This window comes from Aquarana catesbeiana, linkage group LG05, assembly GCF_042186555.1.
Source record: "Aquarana catesbeiana isolate 2022-GZ linkage group LG05, ASM4218655v1, whole genome shotgun sequence".
NCBI classification, from domain to species: Eukaryota; Metazoa; Chordata; class Amphibia; order Anura; family Ranidae; genus Aquarana; species Aquarana catesbeiana.
The window spans coordinates 536,418,128-536,443,626 of NC_133328.1; the positions used below are offsets into that span (position 1 = coordinate 536,418,128).

A 25,499-nucleotide genomic window follows, 5' to 3' on the forward strand; every position below is an offset into this window, starting at 1 on the left:
GACAACAGTAAAGTTAGCCCAATTTTTTTTTGTGAAATATAATGTTACACCAAGTAAATTGATACCCAACATGTCACGCTTCAAAATTGCGCCTGCTCGTGGAATGGCGTCAAACTTTTACCCTCAAAAATCTCCATAGGCGACGTTTAAAAAATTCTACAGGTTGCATGTTTTGCATTACAGAGGAGGTCTAGGGCTAGAATTATTGCTCTCGCTCTACCGGTCACGTTGATGCCTCACATGTGTGCTTTGACCACCATTTTCATATGCGGGCGCTACTCACGTATGCGTTCGCTTCTGAGCTCGAGCTCGTCGGGACGGGGTTTTTTTTATTTTTTTTTAAATGTATTTTTATTATTTATTTTACATGATTTTATTTATTTTTACACTGTTTTGAAAAAAAAAAAAAAAATTGTGTCACTTTTATTCCTATTACAAGGAATGTAAACATCCCTTGTAATAGAAAAAAGCATGACAGGACCTCCTAAATAGGAGATCTGGGGTCAAAAAGACTTCAGATCTCATATTTACACTAAAATGCAATTAAAAAATAAAAAAAAAAGTCATTGAAAAAAATGACATTGAAAAAAATGTGCCTTTAAGAGGCGTGGGCGGAAGTGACGTTTTGACATCGCTTCTGCCCAGCAGTGTCATGGAGATGAGTGGGCGCCATCTTAGCCTCACTCATCTCCAGGCACACAAGGGAGAAGGACACGATCACCTCCGCCGCTACCAACGGCTCCGGTAAGCGGTGGGGGGCACCGGATCGCGGCGGGAGGGGGGTGCCCCCCTCCCGCCACCGATAAAAGTGATCTCGCGGAGAATCCGCCGCAAGGACCATTTTTATCTTAAAGCCGACCACCGCACGGAAACGGGGATACTGGGGTTATGGCAGCTAGGTGCTGCCATAACAACGATATCCGCTGCCAAAGTTGGACGTACATCGGTGTGCGGCGGTCGGAAAGTGGTTAAGGGAATGCCTTGGGGACACCCAGGTCATAACTAGTGTCGCCATTTGAAGATTTCCCCTCTATTACTTCTGGAGACAACCCAAAATCTGGGATTTTCTTTTACTTTCACTTTCAATGATAAGGTAAACGGGACAAATAGACAGTATGAATTTCTCTTAACGGGGGCATAGACAGCAATAATAAATGACAAGAGTTCTAATCCCTCTCCACTTTATCCAAAAAGTTTTGCCTTTAGTTATACTTTAAATTAACTAACATACAACTAGGTGATGACCCTGCAGCTTTGCTCCTGCATTTCTCCTCGTTCTCAAAAAAAAAATGATTTATTTATTGCATGTACAGTACTTATATAGCGCTATCAATTTCCGCAGTGCTTTATACATATCATTTGTACATTCATCAATCTCTGCCCTCAAGGAGCTTACAATCTAAGGTCCTTAACTCACATTCAATCATACAGTACATATACTAGGGCCAATTTAGACAGGGGCCAGTTAACCTACCAGCATGTCTTTGGAGTGTGGGAGGAAACTGGAGTACCCATAGAAAACCCATGCAGGCACAGGGAGAATATGCAAACTCCAGGCAGTTAGTGATGTGTTTTGCATGGTCTCTCTGTGTTTTCTCTAGGTACTCCATAAACATTCTTCATTCTTTGTTGATTCACTTTTTGAACACGGCCAAGATGTGTGTCCCTCTATACTGGAAACAGACAGTGGCACTACCGATTAGCCTACGGCTGCATAAAGTTCAATAGATTGCCCTCATGGAAGAAATAGTGGCCATGGAAAATGGGAGGAAGGAGATGTATTTCTAAACATGGTTTTATTGGTCTGATTACATTTTCCTTAGAGTACCGTGCATTGATGTCTAATAAGTAACTTGATAAACCTGTACTGCTTTCTGCTTCTACTATTAGGCAGAGCTATTGTGTGGCTGGTCTCCCCCAGGGGACCATTCCCTCATCTTTTCTTTTGGCCAGATTTCTTTTTTTCCCTTCTCCATCTCTCCTACTTTCCTAATTTTTTGCCTTACTATGGTCACTTGTCATAATGAGCATCTCCTCCTTGACTCCTATAACCCAAACCAAACAGAGACAGGTCCTTGTTACTCAAGGCACAACACCTCTCAAAAAATACACTTGTGTTGTCTATCTCTCCTTCAGTTAGTTGGACTGGGCATTTTGTTAGACCCACAAGATTATTTCTTTGACACTGGCAAAATTATTGTAACTGTTCTGCCATATTGTACACTTATGCTATTCGCCAGACAATCCGTTTATGTCTTTCTTTGCTGTAAATTTCTCCATGAAAATTTTTAATAAAGAATTTAAAAAACAAAAACACATAATAGATTTGTAGATACAAGTGATGTCACTGAGCCACTGTTCTGCCATAGTATACACTTATGCTATTGGTCAGACAATCTGTTTATGTCTTTCTTTGCTGTAAATTTCTCCATGAAAATTTAAATAAAGAATTTAAAAAAAAAAAAAAAAACACATAATAGATTTGTAGGTCCTTTCTCCATCTTTCCTACTTTCCTACTTTGTTGACTCTATGGTCACTTGTCATAAGGAGCATCCCCTCCTTGACTCCTATAACCCAAACCAAACAGAGACAGGTCCTTGTTACTCAAGGCACAACACCTCTCAAAAAATACATTTTCGTTTGTCTCTCCTTCAGTTAGTTGGACTGGGCATTTTCTTAGACCCACAAGATTATTTCTTTGACACTGGCAAAATTATTGTAACTGTTCTGCCATATTGTACACTCATGCTATTCGCCAGACAATCCGTTTATCCGTTTCTTTGCTGTAAATTTCTCCATGAAAAATTTTAATAAAGAATTTAAAAAACAAAAACACATAATAGATTTGTAGGTACAAGTGATGTCACTAAGCCATTAGTATGACTTTCTTTTTAGTGATGTAATTTACTACAAAATGACTGTCCCCTGGACATCTAGGCAAGTTTATTTGGAGTAATGACATAGGAAAACACAAAGAGCAAAACTGAAAGTGACACTAAACTCTGCTTTATAAAAATTCTATTCAATTATATTGTATCTTCAGACCTCAAAAAGTACCCTCTGTTGCTCCCTGCCTTGTCCAAATCTACAAATTCCTTTTATTTTGGTGCTTGTGATCTGGCCTTCTGTTAGAGGGTGGCTATGTTACTTCATCATGATCCCCCTGTATGTAGGAATGCAGTCACCTCTCCTGCTCACTCCTGAGATGGACTATGGAATTTGTAGTGTGTAGAGCACTGCACATGATTGCAACTAATGTGCCCTGCTCATTCCAAACACCTGAAAGTGAGAGGGAAATGGAGACCTTAAGTAGATCACGAAGGACATTACAAGAAGGTAAAAAAACACAGAAAGAAATAATTTTATGAAGGGACATTAAGTATATGGATTATATTTGAAGAAAAGGGATATTGTTTAGTGTCACTTTAATGTAAAGTGGATGTTCATTTTTCCAAAGTACCATAAATGTTCATGTATAAGCTATAGCTACGCTTTATGTTAGTGCTACTCAAAGTAAAAGCTCCACATGCTTGTCTAACTTGTTCAGTGCTTTCCTTAAGGGCAGCAGATGGATGTCAATAACCTGCAAATACCATAAGAGGACTCATTTGTGTCTGAGAACATTTTCCCAGTCTTGTTGTTGACATTAACCAATCAGATTATCACTAGCTTCTTTTCTGCATAAATAAGGAATGTGTAAATGAAAATGTGAATGGTTGCTAGGGATCATACAGACAGAATTCGGTTATAAGGGGGCATTATATACGTTAGGCCAGGCTGATCATCGGCAAATTTAAGTTTACTACTTATATTAAAATAAACAGTTTTACTTCTGTTCGTGTTAAAAAATTAGCAAAATTTGTGCATGATAAATAATTAGCAAAATATAATTGATCTACAAAGTGCACTCTCCGCCCTAGTTTTGTATATGTCTTCACCAATACCTAAAATTATTTAACTTTACTTAATTTCTCAATAGGTGGATAACACAAGGCTAAAACTGATTGGTTGCCACTTTGCCTTCCAAACATTTTGCTAAATGACAGGTTTTGTCGAGAGGACGTAAAGCTGCCATAGCCCTTCAGGCATCATACACAATAACCTTCTCAGTGATGTACAGCGATGCACTGTACCAGAAATACAAGTTTATGCAGGATACTAAAGTAATATATATTGACAGAAGTATGTGTCTTTTTATTACATATGTGTATGAGAACAATTGCAGCAAATCAATTCTAAAAAAGGTTCTGCTCAATTGCCATTACTTACCTAGAAATTCTAAATGAGAATATGGAAGAGTTACCAAAAGTAACCAACTTGAGGTTACTTGAAAAGATCTGTATACTCCTACTCAAACTGTGTTCCTATGGGACCAGATGCAAGTTTTCTCATTGTCTTGTCCACAAAATGTACTGTGCAGGGTCCTTTTTATTTAAAGAATATGTTACCCCAACATTTCATATTTCTGCCATGTGCCTGCTGTACCATGTACTTGTATGAAAAATATCCTGTTCTCTTTGTATTGCTTCCTTTGTGAAATACTTGGTGTTCCTGCCAGTCCTTCTGCTTTCCTATTAAAAAGTGACCAGGGTAGACATAAGAGCACAGCATTGTCAGTTTTCTGGCTGTGCTGGGAACTCAACCTTCTCTCCTACAATGGTCAAACTTCTGCTGATGCCCCCCCCCCCGCACAGCCATTCACTGAGAGGATTAGTGTGCTGCAGTTTCTCCTCCCCCAGCTCTCTGAACGTCCCATGCAGCTGAGAACAGAAGGTATGTGATCACTTATAAAAAAGGAAAAAAAAGAATGTATAGTGTTTTTTACACAAATGTTTTGCACTTCATTTCTATTTTAAACTGAATGGGCTGTTTTACAAAGTGAGGGTTCACATATACTTTAAGCTACCCTTGGCCAGTAAATAAGAGTAGCAAATCATCAATACAAACCCATCTTTTTAAATTTCCCACTCTGCATAAAGTAAAAAACATCTACTCTTCTTTGTGTCTAGACATACATTAAATAGTCATACTTAGAGTGAATTTTGAACTGTGTCATATAATTCTTCCAAACCCTGACAGACTCATTGAACATATGCTACTTGATCTAATTAGTGCATGATGGACGGCATGTACAGGCATACTTTTTCTGGTGACAGTTGTCCTTTAATATTAGAAGCCCATTTACACAGATGTTGCAGTGTACTCAGAATATTTTTTAATGTATGCACTCTATAATTATATAAAAACACCACTACAGCCTAAAAGTACATGACATAATGAACGACACCCTACAGAATGTTTGGGTCATTATCTTTATTCTCTTTTTCTTTCAATGTCAAAATGTTAAAAATTACCATATGTCTAATGCCCCGTACACACGGTCGGATTTTCCGATGGAAAATGTGTGATAGGACCTTGTTGTTGGAAATTCCGACCGTGTGTAGGCTCCATCACACATTTTCCATCGGATTTTCCGACACACAAAGTTTGAGAGCTTGCTATAAAATTTTCCGACAACAAAATTTCCAATCGTGTGTACACAAATCCGACGCACAAAGTGCCACGCATGCTCAGAATAAATAAAGAGATGAAAGCTATTGGCTACTGCCCCGTTTATAGTCCCGACATACATGTTTTACGTCACCGCGTTCAGAATGATCGGATTTTCCGACAACTTTGTGTGACCGTGTGTATGCAAGACAAGTTTGAGCCAACATCCGTCGGAAAAAATCCTAGGATTTTGTTGTCGGAATGTCCGATCAATGTCCGACCGTGTGTATGGGGTATAAGATTGGATACCGATTCTTGGACTGTTTCTATTTGAAATCTATGTTCTTCGCTAATTTGTAACTAAATCATATTGACAATACTTGTTTATGCATCTTCAAACTTAATAAAAAGGCAACGATTGATAAAAAAAACACCTATGACATCACAAATGAAAAACTTAGGTTATTTAGCCAGTTTCTAGTTTGGTTACCTAAAGTAGCTGTTTTCTTTCCACAATCCAAAGACATATTGGTAGCTCAATTTGCTTTCCCTCAAAAAGGACCCTAGTGCAAAGCAGGCCATAAATTATATGATTTTCTTTCCTTGGGCTGCAGGAAAGAAAATCCCTCAATTCCCCCATCAACACAGTCAGTGATGATTGAAGAATCCCTCCTGTGGAGCTTTTTTTTCTTTGTCCGGCGAGAGGGGGGAGCGACCGCTAGCAGCTGTAGCCACTGGTAACAATCGTATGCCAAAATTAGACATGCTGGTTGTATTAAAGTCGATAAATAGATCGACTTAGTTAGATTGACTTAAGTACAATCAGCCTGCCCATAGATGGATCGAATTTCGGCCAGTCCCTGCTGAACCGGCAGATATCTGATTCATCTATGGCCAGCTTAAGAGTATAAGTCTGTGCTAGATACATCAGATTCTAAGCTCATTTGGGGTTAGGGACTGATGAGAATGGGTCTATGTTCTTAGTAAAGCAAGATCACTGTCAAGGTTATAGAAATCAGTAAAAAAGTTTACTCGTAACTAATAATATAGGTAGATAGATTCAAGGCTGTCTTTACCTAACATGTATATCCTTTTACAATCAATTGCTTGAAATACTTGCAGGTTGACAAGTAAAGTGCTAAATACAGGTTCGACTTTGCTGCAAGTCAAAAGTTGCTTTCAGCCCCTTTTCTTGCGCCACTGAACAGCAATATTGCAACTTTGTCTTCACCCAACCCTGTGCCTGTCACCACTCTTGTGCAATTTCCCATGTCGAGGCTGGCTTAGCAAACAAACGCTTGTCATGCAAATGCCATAGAGACGTCATGCTGACTGACAGCACACTCCAGCCATCGCCACCCCAACAATGGTAATGTCAGCCTCCGTATTTTTCTTAGCACATGTCTACTTTACCCAAAGAAGAAGATCTCTTGTGCAAAGGGATAGAAAAAGTTAATCAATGTCATATATATATATATATATATATATATATATATATATATATATATATATATATATATATATATAGTTAATTCTTACAAATTATCACTGGGTATGACACATAGTGCACTGCAGTCTGCAGCCCACGCAGGAGGATAATTCCTAGAACACATGCTATTAGAAGTCCCGACATTCCTTATCACGTGCAAACACATTTTTCAAAGGCCTCTCTGATTACAGTTATATCATATGAAACAGCTTAATATTATTAAACTTGTATATAAAAATTACACAAAGCTACAGTAATCTGTGTACCAGCACTTAGCAACCTGCCTGCAGTGCTCAGAGTCATCCTGTCCCCCTAGGGCCAAAGGTAAACAGAAAAACCTGTCGGGCATCATTTCAGACATATCTTCCTTAAATACTACTTTTTGTGTAAATCATGAATTAATTGGACGTGGTGGCAGCTGGCAGTCCTACTGGTTTATCTTGCTGCATACACCACACTAGAATGGCTTCCTTGAGAATATTTCTCTATAAAGAATGCAAAACTTTTAAAGTATAACAGAAATCAAACTGTCAGATAGGAGAGCCAAAAAATAAATGGTTGGTAAAAAACGTAAACAGGTTAAAACATACCTATGCAAACTAAAGCTGGCCATATGTGTGGCATTTTTTTTTTCTTGCTACCAGTGCAAACAGCTAATGAAACCTGAGCAGCATAAAAGATTAACAAATTAGCAAGCGTGAGTTTCTGTGCTAGCCATAAACATTTTCCAGAATGACGGAGAATCTCTGCAATCAATTATGAATCATTCCTTTTCTCCTATCTCGGTGCGCACAATCCGTTCACTTTTCATGAATAAAAAAAAAAAGTTATATATAAATAAGAAGCCATAGTAGGAAATCTGCCTGACAACCTCAGAAGAATGATGTGTAATTTGTCTCCCAAGGTTGTTATGAGATCTTCTTTTCTATGGGCACATTAAATATGATGCTTCTAATCATTCTCTATTGGCTGCATGATGGTTTTTGGTTAATATTGTGGCCTTGCACTGCTGGCAACATGGTCTCTAAATGAGCACTATCTGGGATTAATCAAAACAATTCGTAATAGCAAAATTTTACAAAACGTGTCAGTGCTATTTGTACTGTATGATACAATACATTTTTTAAAAGGCCAGGGGAATATTTTTCACTCTTGACATGCACATCAGTCATTGGGAAATCTAAACATCATAAAAGCGTTCTGTAGAACTATTTGGAGAAAAGGGTACACATACATGCTCATTTTACATAAATGTACATGCTTATTTTGCACCTTTATGCACTGAACAGACACTTCAGGTACCAGTCTTATCTTGGTTACTCATTTGGTAGAAAAATCAATCTTTTAGGATGGATTCTTCCCTGAGACTGGTCATCCCCAGGTACCTGCAGGTCTCACTGACAGCTACAGTTAAAGGATTGTTTTCCAACCTGAATATAATCTGCTGGGCTGGTTTATGAACACACTGGGGTTGATTTACTAAGACTGGAGAGTGCAAAATCTGGTAAAACTGTGCATAGTAGCCAATCAGCTTCTAACTTCAGCTTGTTCAATTAAGCTTTGACAAAAGAACCTGGAACCTGATTGGTTTCTATGCAGAACTTCACCAGATTTTGTGCTCTCTAGTTTTAGTAAATCAACCCCATCATGTCTATGCACCCTTATTCCATATACCATCTAAGCAAGACAAAATAGTGCCAAGGTATTTTCTGTCTCTCAGCAATTAAATGTTAGATGTGGCAGTTGCATTAGTTACTTTTTTCAGGATTTTCCTAACTTTAGTTTTACCCAGTGGTCCTGTCATTACCCACTTCCTGTCCTGGGGTGGCAACACTCAGTGTATCTATGGAGCAGCAGCATTGTCAACATGTTGAGGGCGGGGGGGGGGGGGCATTTCCATAATTCATAGAGAGATCTGGAAACAATGCTAAGTGATAACAGTCAGCAGGGGTGTAACTACTGATCATGGGGCCGCATAGCAAAAATTTGATGGTGTTCTACCTAGTGTCATTGATCTTCACATGCAGTATTTCTAAAGTAGTTCTAAAGTAAGGACAGGTAGCAAGAGTTCTGTCAGCATAGTCAGTACATTACTAGGGACCAATTAACAGCTCAATTCTCAGTAGCTCACCATTTTTTTCAACATCTAAAATCCCAGCGAACCTTAAAGGACAGGTACAGCCAAAGCTTGTTTGACTGTACTTCTAGGATCACAGTAGTGCAGATTGTTTCACACTCCTGTAATCCATTTTTAGCAGACAGTGGGCTGAAGCCCGCTGTCTGCTGATGTCACAGAGCCGGTCCGGGCTCGGGCAAGGTTGCAACTATATGGTCAGGACCTGCCCACATGCCTGGACCGGCACCCGGCTCAGCCTCTCAGTGAGCCGCTTAAAGGGAGAGTGCTGCTGACAGTCACCAGCTCTCTGCTCAGGGAACAATCAGCGGTGTGGGGGACAGATGCAGCATTCACTTAGGTAAGTATGATTTTTTAAAAAAAATGATTCCCATACTTCTCTTTTAAGCTGGCCATGTACATTTCATTTTTTTTCAATCAGCCAGCTGGCTAATCAAAAAAACTTAAGCAGTTGCCCCATCCACACAATCGTGGTGGATGGGAAAATCTGTCCCGCTATGTCATTATATTCTGAAAGTGGGACTCCTGTGCCATCAGAATACACTGATCAGACCTACAGCCAATTGGATGCAGTGCCATTTGGAGCAACATTTTCCAGCAAACAAAATGTTCCAACAAAATTTTCCAACAAACAGAACAGTTGGTTCTTAGATTAACGGCAATCAAATAGGAATGGCCATAGATGTATCAAAATTCGTCCAGTCCCTGCTGAACCAGCCACATTTTGATCCATCTATAGCCAGCTTTAGTATAAATTCTAAGTCTTTCCACCCTATTTACTATCACAAGACAGTTGCAAAAAGCAAGAGTTGTAGTAGCAATAATGATGACCATCACAATATTTGATATTATGAGATAATTGTCAGTGCTGCTATGCACATTTATTCCATAACCATATAATATAAACTGTTTTAAACTGTGTGGAGTTTACAGTACTAAAAACAGCTTTCACTTCTTATCTGAGGAAGACTGCATTAAACATACAGGGTTAATTTTTGCACTGGCCAGAATGATCAGAAGTAATCAGGGCCATAAATCTATACTGCTAAGACAGGTAAACAAATGATCCCTACCACACAGCCTGAAAATGGGATCTGTGACTAGTGGCACTAATGTCTGATGTCAGCTATACTTGACTGAAATTGTCCCAGGGGGTAAAGTGTCATTGTCAACTGCAGCCCCTGCAATCTTTAATAACACAGTATTGAATATGAATTATCTTTGCATACATACAGATTTTCTAAGTTTAAATTGCCTCAATAGCCCCCCCCCCCCCCCGAATAGGGCCCCCTTTCATGCCTAGGTCCCATAGCAGCCAAGTGGGCCTCTGACAGTCTGCAGTAGAACATAGGAGCATAGTACATAGGAAGCTCACTGGATTTTTGTTGAATAACAGAACTTTTTTTCACTTATCGAACAGATACAACAAAATGCTTTCAATAGCACTACAGACCAAAAGGGGGCTAAAAAGAAAAGTTTTTAAATTAGGGTTTACATATACTTTAAATATTTTGTATGGGTGACCTACAAAACATAATTTATAAATAGTTCATATGTGAACTAATTCATACATTTATAAATGGTAAACATATTTTCTGTAATTTACTGCAATGATAGTGAAAGGCCAGGATAAAATCATTTCTAGCAAAGGAGCAGTTAACTGTGAAAAATAAGCAATACAATAAAAATTCAACTTTGACTGAACCGTGGTGTTTTTCTATCTCTACTTGAAACAATGAAGAACAGTTATGTGCTGGCAAGGACTCCCAGTGCTAGCAGCGTACAGCAAGACTAAGATACAATCTAAAGTAGTGGAATTTTTATATGAAGGCTCTATATAAAAACTGGCTGTAAGAATCAAACATTTTACAATGGGGGTCATTTCACTTGAATGGCTGATTTACATCTATTTACATGAGATCTTTTTATGTGGTACAATAAATGTAAGACGAGACATTTTCTCCATGTCCCAGTCATTTGGAGATGTCACAGTAACCTCATGCTCATTAAAAAGTGGCTTTATATAGCTAGATTAGGTCAAGGAAAAGAATGATATTAAAGTTAAACTCTTCTTAAATTAATTTCTGGATTTTTAAGGGTAGACTGTTAAATAATTGATCTCATCAGATTTATTTTACTTACATTTTTATATTATTATAACATATACAGTAATAATTTAAATAGCAAATTAAAATTAAACTATAGAAAGTAAATCATTTATCAAAAAATGCATTAAAACACTCAGGGCTGTTCATGATACACTGTAAAATTGGCAAAAGACATAAGGTTATTTTCAGAATGTGCGTGTATGATATGATAGCAAATGATAGGCTCATGTCTAAGCAGACACCCTGCCACTATACTGCTCTTCGTTGAACAATAGTGGTTGGATCGAAAAATCAAACCCAGGCACTTAATTTGTTCCTACAAAACGATTAGCTGAAGGTGTGCAAACATTTAATGTTCACCACATGATCCAAAAATTAATTTAGACTGTTTCAACATTTACAGGTTTACTAAAAAAACAACATGGCAACAGTAAGTAAGCGTACATATTTTTTCCTTCTAACTGTATACCTAAACATGGATTGCTGTAAGGGGGTTTATTGAAGGTTTCCCAGACCATTCAACCTCCAAATTGTCTCTATTAAGCAGTCATGTACTGTTTAGGGGATTACTCGGTGAAAGGTGTCAGTTTTGGGGCCTCTCCAAAAGGTCTATGAAATAAACAACCCAATCTCAAAAGCAATAAAAAAATACAGCATACTGAAACAAATAAGCTAGTACTGTAGTCCTGGATGGAATTCCCACCTGCATGGTTCTTCTCTCTGTATTGGAATTGGTTTATTTTTGATGTTCTTGTTTCATCTCAAAACCAAAAACATAATGATAAATTAACTGGCTTACACCGAAAAAGGCCTTGCGCATATTCCCATGTGCATGATAATGCCTTGAATACGGGACAAAGATTAATATCAATAATTTGTTGTTCTACAAAAAATCTGACCAACAGTGAGAGCAACAATAGGCACTGTTAGCACAGCTTCTAAAAAACATCCTATTTTAGGTTTGGACACCCAATCAAAACAGAAGAAGGGGAATGCAAAAGCTGACAGGGAAACTGAAGTGGACACAAATAGTTTGGTCATCAAACACATCAAAGCTTACTTTTGTAGGACAAAATAACTCAGAAAAACAACTTTAATAGCTAACTGTACTGAAAACCAGAGCAAGTTTTCAAGTCACAAGGCCCCTTTGTCAGCCTACCGCCTAGTGCCACATACTTCACTTATTCGTATATTTTATCTGTGTTAGCGCCACATACTTCACTTATTCGTACCCTTTGTCAGCCTAGTCACCTAGACCCCCCGAAAGGAGTACTTGCACAGCATTTATCTAACTATATTCACTGAATGTGTCATTGCTTGGAGTAATATGACAATGCAATACAAATGTGACCATGCTGAAAACTTTTCTCTAGTGTCTAGGCATACAGCAGCGTTAAAGAGTTTTATCTCCATGGTGGCTTTTTGCTATGCATTGAAGGTTTAAATCAAAAAATATTTCATGCACTCTCTGAAACCCATGTGAATATAAAATAAAAGTGATTTTCTACATTCTACAACCTTGTGCCATTTCCTCACCTGTGCCATATTTGTCAGACATGGATGAATCCATCTTAGAGTAAACATTACTAAAGTAGGCCATAGACGAGTCGAAAAACGAAAGTTCTGTTGATCGAAAAAAGACAAAAGCTCATACAATTGTGCCATCAATTGATTTTCTAAAAAAATACAAAACAAAAAAACCCCCAGCATGTTGGATTAGGCGCTTTGGATTGCGGCATGAAAATCACGTGTCGCAGCTGGCACACTAATGATGCGAAAAATGAACAATTGGACGATCGACATAAATTTTGTTTGTTTTTTGACTCGTCTATGGCCTGCTTAAAGGTGTAAGTTTGATAATTTTTCATGGAATTTGTAAACTGTTTTCTAGAGTTTCACTAGAAGTAATTGGGAATTGAAGTATTGTCAGAAGATGAACATATTATTTTAATTTTCCCCAAACCCTTCTACAAGATAGCACACAGTAAACTGTACACTGAGTGAAAGAATGCTTTTAGATCAATGCAAAACCTGAAAGTATTCAACGTGCTGTGTAAAGCCAGCACAGTGGGGTTTATTTACTAAAACGGGAGAGTGCAAAATCTGGTGCAGCTGTGCATGGTAGCCAATCAGCTTCTAACTTCAGCTTGTTCAGTTAAGCTTAAAAAAAATAAACCAGGAAGGTGATTGGTTTCTATGCAGAGCTTCACCAGATTTTTCATGCTCCAGTTTTAGTAAATAAACCCAAGTGTGATAGGAATTGTATGATGCATACAGCATATCAACTCTGATAGAACCTTTTTGATAGAAATCAGTTTCTGATGTAAATTTTTGTTCTTATTGGCACAGAATATCATCTTTCCAGTGATAAGGCTTTTCATAGAATAGTATCACTTACTATGAAATTCCTATACAGAGGTGACCATAATAACAGTGGCATGTTCAAGTGATGGTCCCTACTTGTGCAGGAGACACAACTGCATGTGCAAAATGACTGATGTTGAAAGGTCATTATAGCTGACCATTTACATGGAAATCAAGAGGACCCGAGACAACCAGAGTTTTTAAAGTCTAAATTATTTTTGTAGAGAATATATTGAGGGTTAACTAGACCCACTCAAGGCAAAGAGCAAATTACAGTAACCCATAGCAATCAGTTGGGAGTCTCTGCTGACATCCATTATCCAGTCATGTATAACCAAAAATATATTTTCTTTTTAATTTTCTATGCACGTGATTGGTTATTCTTAGCAAAGTAAATTTTCACCATATTCACTGAGCTAAGGGAAAATTCCTCTGCAATGTGAACAGCCCATTTGCCTTTATTAAATTATTAAACGTTCCCTGTGTGCCTACTTTGTACTTTGTTCTTTGCAGCATCTTATTAAACAAGACTGCATGTGTTGCATATCCACCATGTTTTCAGTGTTTGCTTGAGATATGTGTAAAAGGCTTCTCTCTAATTTTGACTTCCAAGGGACATACAGTTGCCTCTTTGCTCTATCAAGAAACAGGGAAGAGCAGAGAAGACTGAGATCAACATATGTCTGCACTTAAATATGTAGCTACTATTTTTTGTTTCAATACAATACCAAAAGTGTGTGAAATTTGTTAGGAACTTCAACACATAAATGACTATTCTAAGTGTACATGATTTAGTTTCATTGGTTGGCACAGAAGTATAATTTATAATATTACAAAAATACTTTCTCAAGTATGTAAGGGCGGTGAGTAGTTGAAGATACTTATATATGTTATGTATGAACAAGTTACCCTAACGGCCACCACTTCCAGTGCCTAATGCTTTGTAATAACTACTCTGAATTCAATGAACGATATGTACCCAGCAGTGAGGATAGTAAATGATTAAAGATCATAAGTAATCTTAACATATTTAGGTATCAGTGAAGATCCTTAAATGTTTAGAAATATATCAGGGGTAAAGCTGGCCATAGACTAGTAGATTTTTAAACGAACATTTGTACAAATACTTATACAAACATTCATACAAAAATTCTCATTTGTACATTCAATGACTTGACAATTGTCGCTTGAAAGTACATGGAAAACACAAGTTTTTAACATTCAATTCTGGAGTGAATGGACTTTTCTAAATAAACACCATGTTTGTTGTTAGAAATTCCTTCATTCAAGAAAAAATTTCCATCTTGCTCCTTCAAATTTTCTTGACACAGTGTTCAAAAATGAACATCCCTTTGACCCCATCAACAATTAGAAAATTGAATGAACATTCCTAAAATGAACATTTCCAAAGGAAATTCTGCTTGTGTATGACCAACGTCAGTAGTAATATGATGTAAAAACAAAGTCAAACTGTAATATGTGTATTGAGTCAATCTCTTTGAGAATCAGCTAACAGCTGATTATGTAATCTAGTATATAAAAGAATAAGTTCATTTATGCACGTTCGGCTGTCTCATAACTTTTATTTCCTAAATATATTTAAGAACAATCTATATTATATGGAGACACAAACTTATTACCCTGCCATTTACCATTCACTAGCTCTTTTATGAACTTTTTACATTTCTATTCTTTTACATATTAACATATGTCTTTACTCTAAGTAGACCCAGTGATCACAATAAAAATCTTTTCACAGTTGCCCAAGACACTGTGTGATTGATTTCCTAAAGGCAAATAAACTGTTCACTTTGCAAGGAAATTTATCCTTAGCTTAGTGAATGAGGTGAAGTGACTCCCATCATTCAGTCACGTGTAAGCAAAATACAGATTTTTAAGTTCCTTTGTGATTTAGTATTCCTTTTCAAAGTGAATCATCCCCCCCCCTCCACATTCACTAAGCTAAGGGAAAATTCCCTTGCAAAGTGAAAAAACTATTTGTTTTTAAAAAATAATGCTATGGGCATACATGCCACTGTGGACTGGCAATATGTCAACTGCCAAAGGACTTGGTTTATCTGATATCAAGTATTTGTGGGCCTACTAGAGCCAGTGTGTGTTTCAGTACATCTTCTTGGAGTAAAACATAGAAGTTTATGGATGTGTATAAATACTCAGAATATTCTCCAATATTTTAATGATTTTACAATGGTTTATCTGATATCAAGTATTTGTGGGCCTACTAGAGCAGGTGTGTGTTTCAGTACATCTTCTTTGAGTAAAACATAGAAGTGTATGGATGTGAACATTTCTCCAATATTTTACTGATTTAACAGTGCTACTGGTTTGTCTTTACTGCTGCTGAATTGGCCTCAGCAAAATTTGTTCAAATGCACAAATGTGGCTGACATACTTTATAAATTGAATGAATATAGTGGACTCAATGTATTAATGGCTTCAATCCAACCAATAATAAATACAAGATATCTTCACATAACTATCCATATCATATTCACATGTCACATGGGAGATGGTTTACTTACACTGAATTTCTTGCAAAGAAATGCTCTATGTAATTTCCAGTAAATCTCTAAACTTGTCCAGCACCTCAACTTATCTAGCACCAGGTTCAACAGAAGATCACCAAAGCAAGCCATAACACAGCTATGGTCAGCATGACAATCATGTTTGTAACACACCATCTTCCTGTGCCTTCGACATGCATTAGACTAGTGGCTATTATGACAATACATTTGTTATACGTTAATGTAGGATATGTACAATGTGCAATTACCTCTAATAAACTGATAGACCAATGATAACTATGCAAATCAGGAGAATACTAATTCAAAAGATACATTTGTCTTTCTACTAGACTTTTTGGTATGCTCCTCCAATAAGCTTTTTAACCACTGTGGGTAAATTGATTATATCTGCCTCGAAGAATAAATTAACTGATTATAAGTAAATATGAACTTTTAGTAACACAGTATACAGAATGCATGTCTATGCTTTTTGACATGCATCTACTCTAGTTCTTTCTTATTGTCATGCGTATATTTAGGAATTTAAACTGTTTTACACCCCAGACTATTGTAAAATAATTTAGGCTGAGCATTTTGATATATTGTAGTTGTTATAAAGTTAGTAAAATGTTCTTGGATACTTTTGTTAGGGTATATAATTTGCACTTTACAGTAATCCAATAATTAAACGTAACTTCTAAACAGATATGTTTAATATATTTTATTTATTGGTATGTTAATTTCCAAAATTCCTTAGCACTTTTTGCAATTTAGTAAGTATTTCCCTTAATAAAATGAATGCAGCTCCTTACAAAGTTACCTGACTCACTTCAAACCCCAGTTTCATCAAAATCCCTAAAATACAGTATTATAGAGTAACTGTCTCATTATAAATAATGTATCTATTTACACAACAGAAAGATCTGCTAAAGATGCCAGCGCATATGTAATTAGACAGGCAAAAAAATTAAATCCAGCTGTTTCATGCCACTTACCTTCTGTGCCATTTGGTGTCATGGAATTGTTGTTTATGTGTGAGTTATCAAGACTTGTCCCACTGGGAGAATCACTACTGCCACTAAGTCGACTATGTGGACTAGCTAGATCCTGCATTTCCATAGACCTGAAACGAAGCCAGATTCAGCCATGAATACAATGGATAGCTATCATGCTCTGTCTCCCCCCCTTACTCCACCACAGAAACAATCTATTAGAGCATTGCTGCACCATATGCTCCAGGCCCCAGAGCATAGGAAAACACAGCATGTCAATTGTCTCTCAACAGAATTTGACTCTTTGCTTAGATTTGCTCCTATGGTTAATTCTGTGAGTCCCGTAAATTATAAAAGTACCATTAAGTTCTTTGTTTACTATTTTAGCTCAGTTTTTTTTTATTTAAGATGCATTCTACAATAGCGTTTTAGATCTTTCTCAGTTAAAAAAAAAACAAGGACACAGTTTACTATAAAAGTAGTAAGCTATCCCAATGAACCCATATTTGTTTTAAATAACAAAAATATATCAAATACAATTTTTTCCACCTAAGCAAACATGGGTTTTCTGGGCCACAGTAAAATGACTCCCTTAGTAAATAACCACCTAATCAGTGAGGATCTATTAAGCATTTTATTCACAATATATATCTTTATAAAACAATTTCTTTTGAGTTGCATGTCTAAAAAAAATGTCTCACTGATGAGATTTAAGCGTGACCAATGCTACACAGCCCAGTCAATATGGCATTGTATTAGCCCTGCCTGTGCTTTCTAATATAGATAATTATCTGCATTATCAGCCTATTAGTGCAAACAGCCTACTGTCATTGAATTAGCACTCAGCACTCACAAGCTGCCATGATTTATCATCCAATTGTGTTTTAAAGGGTCTGCAAACACTTGAAGCAATTGATGTAGCCTACAGCCCTGTGACAGCAAAAAGGGGTATTCATGATGCACGTGTTTACTCTGGCAAACTAGTTAATTGTTCCTGTGTTTCCGTTGAAACAAATGCAGCATTAAAACATTATTATGTTTGCTCAGTTGTTTGCTTTGTGGATTACATAAAGCGTGCCCAATTGAAAAGGGATAAGGCCAGCATACAAGGAATCCATACAGACTTTAAACTGCTTTAGTACAGTAGGACAACTCATCTGCCGTTCAGGCACAGCTTGAGTACAACAATAACTTCAAGCCAAAGTGTTTAATGCCTCCTGCACAGACTACCAACAAGAAACCATCAGCTACTAATAAAACAAAGCATTTGAGGATTCATATAAAAAATATGCTGTAGGCATTTTACAAAGAATATAAGGAATATTTATAGGGGGTTTAACAAATAAGTATGTTCATGACACATTTTCCTTAATTATTTTTGAATAAAAAATATATACAAAAAAAAAAATTAAATTAAACTATTAGCCACTGGCTTCCTAATCATTTTACACCACCTTTGCTAATCTTTATAAATGGTTGTACAGTTTATAAATGTTTTGCAAAAAAGGTATTATCATTACTGTCAGTCTAATTTTAGAAAGGATATGACAGCCTAATTATAACATTAAGGCCTAACTGAACAGTTGATTTATAGCATACATGTCTTTTGCTTATAATACTTCATTATTACTGCCATATATAAAATTAAATGCTGATAGATACTAATGACTAATTACTAATTTAAACAAATGGTGGCGCTTCAATTATAGTATAAATCACTTTACTGTATATAGACGATGATGTACAATGATGCAAAATGCACAAAATTCAACAACAATTTCTATTTCCATAAATCATAAGCCTGATTATGTTGTAAGTTTAACCAGAAGTTTTTAATCACACAGGCAAGGCATTATTTAAAAATTATAGTAAAATTTGTGCTGACTGTAGCAAAAAAAGCATATCTCTGTCTCTCATACAATAGAATCAAAGCAATGAATACAGGCTTCATAGAAAGAGCAACACCACAAAAAAAAAGTCTTATGAAAGAAAAACAAAATAGCCCTTACCTTTGATAGGGGGAAACCGCAACATCTGACCAGGCATAGAAGTTGTTTGATTTTACACCTAGAAGTCACAACATACAAGTGGTTGTTATTTTAATATCCGGGTTGAGTCTAGGTTGGTAATTGTAAGACTGTCTTGCTAGACTGTTAGTAGGCTAACTGTGAGCAGAAGAAGACACTGTGGTAGTAAAGTCATTTTGTCTTCATGTTAGTGAGTCTGAACTGTGGATTCTCCCTGCAGATCCCCTCCTCTTTCTCCCCGTCAGGGGGAAGGCAGCCAAATGGCAAGGATAGTGATTCATCATTGGTCTATGACAGCTGCAAAATGGATTACCCCTCCCCCAATCAACATGCAAAGTCGTTTTTTGTAAGGTAGTTGGGAAAAGGTGCTTGGGAAAGGTAGCTATTAGCTGAATGGTCTTGCTAAACAGAAGTAGCTCAAGCATTAAACCCACAGAAGCATCCTCAAAGACTTTCCTCTCTTGTTATCACTGTCTGGAATACCCCCCCCCCCTTCCTTTCCGACACTTTAACTCTTAACAGCATCCTAATCTTATCAGCTCACTCCTATTTCATATGTTAAAGGGCATTTAAAAGTCCAGAAGCCCAATTTCTGGAATTGCTAGGGAAATGGAGGAATGGCCTTACAAATTAGCCCCATGCATCCGTACAGTACCTCTATTTTTCTCATCCTAATTGGACAAAACCTGAAAACCGCACATGGAATAAACATTGCAGTTCAATGTAAACAACTCACAATTTGAATGCCGTTTAATCAGGACAGCAGAGGAGCCATAAATGAACTTTCCTTTCATACAGGGGATGAGTCAATTTTATTTGTATATTTATACAAGCATGTTTGCAAATTAGTTGTGTATTATATGACAGAGCTATGTGGCCTGCTTTTTTCCTTCTCCTGTGGATTGGTGCGGATTGCTCCTATCCTTTTGATTGAAAGATGGGATCTATAGCAGGATTTGCTGGGAAGGTTTGTTGATGATATGCATTACTGCAGGCAGTGTATACTGCAAACAGGTGATAAGGCCCAAGGTGAAGAAAGGTTTTTGGCTTAGAAAGCACAAACAAACTCTTCACTGGCAACTGGAACGTATTGTCTGAAATTCTACATCCAGAAACTTTGATGTGCGCTTCCATTCAACCTGAACTGACGTCTCTTTGATGATCTCAGCACAAAAGATAGAAATGAGGCATTTTAAGTGCAATATAGCTAGCCGGGCAAAATTTCACTTCTCAGCCTTTCAACCATTGCTATTAAGTCCTAATAATGTAGATCATCTAGGTAAAGCAGTATTAGGTTGATATGTTCCTTTTTACTTACAATGCTATTATTCCTGTTAAAATGGGAAAAAACAGAAGTATATGAAGACTAACGTGCCTGAATATTCCAAACTGTAATAATAATAATAATAATAATTTGAATTATTTTGTAATAAAACAATAGTCGTGTATTTTATAACATTCTTATGCCTTTTGTTTTATATATTGTGAATCTCACTACCAATCTCTATTTATCTGTTACTCTATCTCTCTTTATCTGTCTATCTAGCTATCTATTTATCTATTACCCCATACATCTATTTTTCTCTAATTGTTATAGAATGATAACCAAAGAAAAGCTGAATGAGAAACTAAAACCGAAATTTTGCAGCATTTATTGTGTTTCATACATTTATGGATGATCACAGTTTCTGCTAATTAGTTTGAATAAAGTTTGATGCTCTCACATACCTAGGTATAAAAGTACAAACATAAATATATATATTTATGGCATGACTTAAAGACATTTTATGTTAACAAGGTCTGGACACAGGTTCTTTATTATGGCAAAGAAAAATACTCCTTAGGTATATTTTGTAAAATAAAGGGAGGTACCCAAGTGTATTTAAAGTGTATTTAAACCATGTGTTATGTGTTACCAGATTAAGAAAAAATGACTCCTTAATCAAAATAACTTTAAGACAACTAATCCTCACTTAGGCTGGTCAGCTGAATCCACAGAGTGGCCCAGAGAAAATAAATGGACTCGTAAGAATGTGAAGTCAGACAACAATTAGACACAGATGTGAGCAAAATTAGTTACAGTTTACAAAATGCTACACTTCACATGCTTTTCTTCCCCCCCATTTGCCTTCTCTCAGTCCGTGGTAAAAAAATGATGATGTTGAAGAGAGGCAAAAAAAATAGACAGGGAAAATACATCTCTGCTTAGTGCTGACATATATTTTTTCACCACTGTATGTGTTATTCTAAAATGATCCCACACTTATTTCTTGATAAGTGATAGATGCATGGACCATTTCCATATTCTAAGGAAAACTTTTGACCTTAAAAAGCTTATGCCACAAAAAATATAAAAGGTTTAATTATTATTATATATTTTTTAAATTATTTTAATAAAAGTTAAAAAAAAAAAAGTGTCCTGTGGTTTGGTGACAGCCCTCTGAGCAGTGCCTGCCTGTAACCTCTGGCACAATGAAACAGTTTTCAATAAAAACAAGTACAGATTCCTCTGATGTAAATTTAAGACTTGCCAATTCGAGTTCTGATTAGTTAATGAGGTCCTTTAAGATGCCTGTTTTTACTAATTAAACATATAATTCTTCACAGATGGAAATTTCACTGATTGGTTAAACAGGCTCATTGTCGTTAACCTCTAAATGGCTGAGAGGAATTAGAGGGAGGGTTCCAGGGCCCAGCAGGACTGAAAGGGTTAAACTTTGTCCGGTATCCCACCAATCCATTGAATAGCCACATTAAATCTGTTAATACCATGCACTTCAACCTCCAAAAATTATTTCCAGAAGGCGGACTTGCTATGCAAGATCATCAAACAAGGCTTTAGGCTCACATTTTCTCACATTTTCCCTACCACAGAGCTCAGGATGCGGAGGAGATTTCATGACTTTTTCAGTGTTTATTATACTTTGTAAAATTACAAAATCAAAACTGCCTGACAGCAGTCCCGGATCAAGCCAAAAACTTAATAATGTTCTGTGAAACGTAAACTGTAAATGGGAAAGGATTTGAAATTTCAAAGCAACGGCAAAATCTACACAAATTATGGGGTTTCAAGCCTTGTAGTTTTTGCTTACTTGAAGCAATTTTTGTAAAATGACTATAATTTGAAATATTTTTACTTTCCAAAGACGAGGGATGTTTTCAGAATGGAAGCACCGGCCTTATCAAAATAAATGCCACTGACGAGCAACTGAGATTTTGTTGAGTCTTATTTTTAATCTTTCCAAAGAAAACAGGGCCAGAGCAATTTTCTACTATTTAAATGAATTCAGAAGAAGATCATATAAAGGAAAAATATGTCGGTGCAGACTTTGATTAGAAATAGCAACGGAGGAGGAAAAACGCTGATATGGTGATGATATGAAAATGGATTTGAAATTAGGAAAAACTGCAAAAAAAAATCTAAGGATTTAACAATATCTTTTGTTAAATCCTTAGATTTATCTACTTATTTTTACTTTTCTATCTATTGGTTTACCTACTCACTTATTTATCTTTCTTTCTTTCCTTCTATCTTTCTTTCTATTTATCTATCTATTTGTCTTTCACATCTATCTATCTATCTATCTATCTATCTATCTATCTATCTATCTATCTATCTATCTATCTATCTATCTATCTATCTATCTATCTATCTATCTATCTATCTATCTTCTCTCTCTTTTTATCTATCTATTTACCTATTTGTATATCTCTTGGTCTATCTATCTATCTATCTATCTATCTATCTATCTATCTATCTATCTATCTATCTGCTTGTCTATCTATGTTTTTACCTAATAAGCTTACAACAATATCTTGAAACATATACATTTCAAATTATTCACATGAAATTATTTTTATCATTTTGCCTAAAATTAAAAGAAATCCTCAAATGTTGTAAAATTCTACTTATTATACCTCAAAATGCATATTATAAATATAATATTATTTAAATAAATTTGAATGCATGCATTCAAATATTCTTTCATTCGCTTATTTTAGTTTTTGTTTTAGCATTTATAAATAGTAAGTGCTTGGGCCTGACTTAAAAATGTTCATGTGTGGTATATTATGGACACATAAACCAATCCTTAATATACAAAACAGAGAGAGATAGACTATCTATAACTACATATTTATACATATACTGTGCATGTCGATATATATATATATATATATATATATATATATATATATATATATAATGTGTATCTATCTATATCTATGTATCCTCTATAAAAAATAATATATTAAAACAAATTGTAAATATATATATATCTCTATATAGATATATATATATATCTATATAGAGATATATATATATATATATATCTATAGATATATATATATATATATATATATATCTATAGATATATATATATATATATATATATATATATATATATATATATATATATATATATATCTTCTATAATAAATAAAATCGTATAATTGTTTTAATATTATATATATATATATATATATATATATATATATATATATATATATATATATATATATATATATATATATATATATATATATATATATATATATATATATATATACATGTATATTACAGATAATATTTCTCTCTCTCTCTCTCCCTCTCTTTCTCTCTCTATATATAAATATTATTTTAAGTAGAAGATGTTATGCTGCTGAAAACAATGTTGTAACTTGGATGGGACCTGTAACCAGGATCGGCAGAATGTTCACTTTCCCTGATTCATTCATTATTCTGTAAGCATGCGGCATACAACACAAAGTATATATGTGGACTTTATTCATTAGAGTGATGTGCAGCAGAGAAGATAGAAGGTTATGTTTTAGGATTAGAAATAACAAAGTATTATAAAGTACAGAAGAAGTGATTCTCTGCCTGCAGTCGACTCCCTTCCTCCAGCTACTACATGTAGTTGTAGTCTGTCTGCAGCAGAAACATATATATATATATATACTCACAGTAGTCCAGACAAGGGATGGTGTCTCTCCTGCCTCCCACACAATCATGTCTATAAAGGCAGATCCCCTGCTAGAAGAGAGCAGTAGTGTCCCGCACTGGACATGAGAGCAGCAGTCCCGGATTGTCGCCTGGGAGCAGTAGTCCCCGATCAGAGGCCGGCAGCAGTAGTCCCTGATCACAGGCTGGGAGCAGTAGTCCCCGATCACAGGCTGGGAGCAGTAGTCCCGGATCACAGGCTGGGAGCAGTAGTCCTGGATCAGAGGCCGGCAGCAGTAGTCCCTGATCACAGTCTGGGATGAGTGGTCCCTGATCAGTGTGGTCCCTGATCAGTGTGGTCCCGCACACACACACACACAGCTCGCTGCGCTCTCCTCCGGCACGAAGAGGAGGTGGTGCCGCTTCCAGACTGGAGTGCAGATCCGACTCCCTGGCCGCTTCATGCAGCACTGGAGAGAAGTCCTTTCCTTCCTCTGTGGATAAGATAAAAATCTCAGATCCTCAAAGAATCCTCTTCCTCTGTGTGTTTGCTGTCTCTGCTAGATCTGCCCTTGTATCCTATTTTCCTCTCTCTCTCTTTTTTTGTTTTGGGAAATCAAACCACACCAGTCCCCTCATCCAAACCTTATTGGTTTATGTACAACAATTGCTCAGAGAGCTGCAGTGCTGCTGGGACTGTCTGTGAGTCAAGCTTAGAGCTTCAGTAAATTGTATTATGTAAATGAAGGCATGGGCTCAGTATACAGCTGTGTGTAAAATAAAGCCTAGCCCAAGCCTTGTGTCAACATGCTATGGGCTCCCAAATCATAGCCTAAGGTTGCATTTACTAAATTCATCTCTACAAAACAAAACCGGTTCATAGGAGACAATCCAGGCGGATATTTCATTCGATGATCAGGGTAGCATGCAGAAGGTTAGAGAATCTGCCCCAAAATGACCAGAAAATAAATGGAGCACCGACCTACACAGCATTGTTCCCATTACTCTGATAGGTGCCATGGGTTCTCCCCAGGTTAGGTGTAAATCTATGGTGATGTTGATAGCTGATGATACACGAAAACAATTGATCTGAGCTGTGTGATGTGTTGGCAGGTTATAAATACATTAGAGCGATAACATTTGCAAGAAGGAATGATGTGAGAATGTATGACAGATGTGATAGTGAAATATAACACTGGCCTTGGCTGAATCTAGATGTTTTTTTTTGTTATTCGCCTTTTTTTGTGGCGATGAAAGTTCAAGAGGCCTGTGCTTTGTAATGTGAATTATGGAAGAATATCTATCTATCTATCTATCTATCTATCTATCTATCTATCTATCTATCTATCTATCTATCTATCAATCAATTTTTATGTTATCTATCTATCTATCTATCTATCTATCTATCTATCTATCTATCTATCTAT

General features: G+C 36.3%; 1 protein-coding gene across 4 annotated transcripts in view; it reads right to left on the reverse strand.

The window, feature by feature from the left end:
- Positions 1-25,214, reverse strand: part of EYA1 (EYA transcriptional coactivator and phosphatase 1) — a 157,382-nt gene extending 132,168 nt beyond the window's left edge. For 3 of the 4 annotated variants that reach the window (XM_073631790.1, XM_073631788.1, XM_073631789.1), the window contains exons 1-2: positions 19,113-19,403; positions 17,107-17,234 (exon numbers count right to left, since the gene is read on the reverse strand). In XM_073631790.1, the coding sequence (XP_073487891.1) occupies positions 17,107-17,230 (124 nt within the window). In that variant the 5' untranslated portion in view covers positions 17,231-17,234; positions 19,113-19,403. Of the gene's footprint in view, positions 1-17,106; positions 17,235-19,112; positions 19,404-24,095 lie in introns of those variants that run through there. The other variant, XM_073631787.1, reaches the window with a different exon arrangement.
- Between the last annotated feature and the right edge of the window lie 285 nt (positions 25,215-25,499).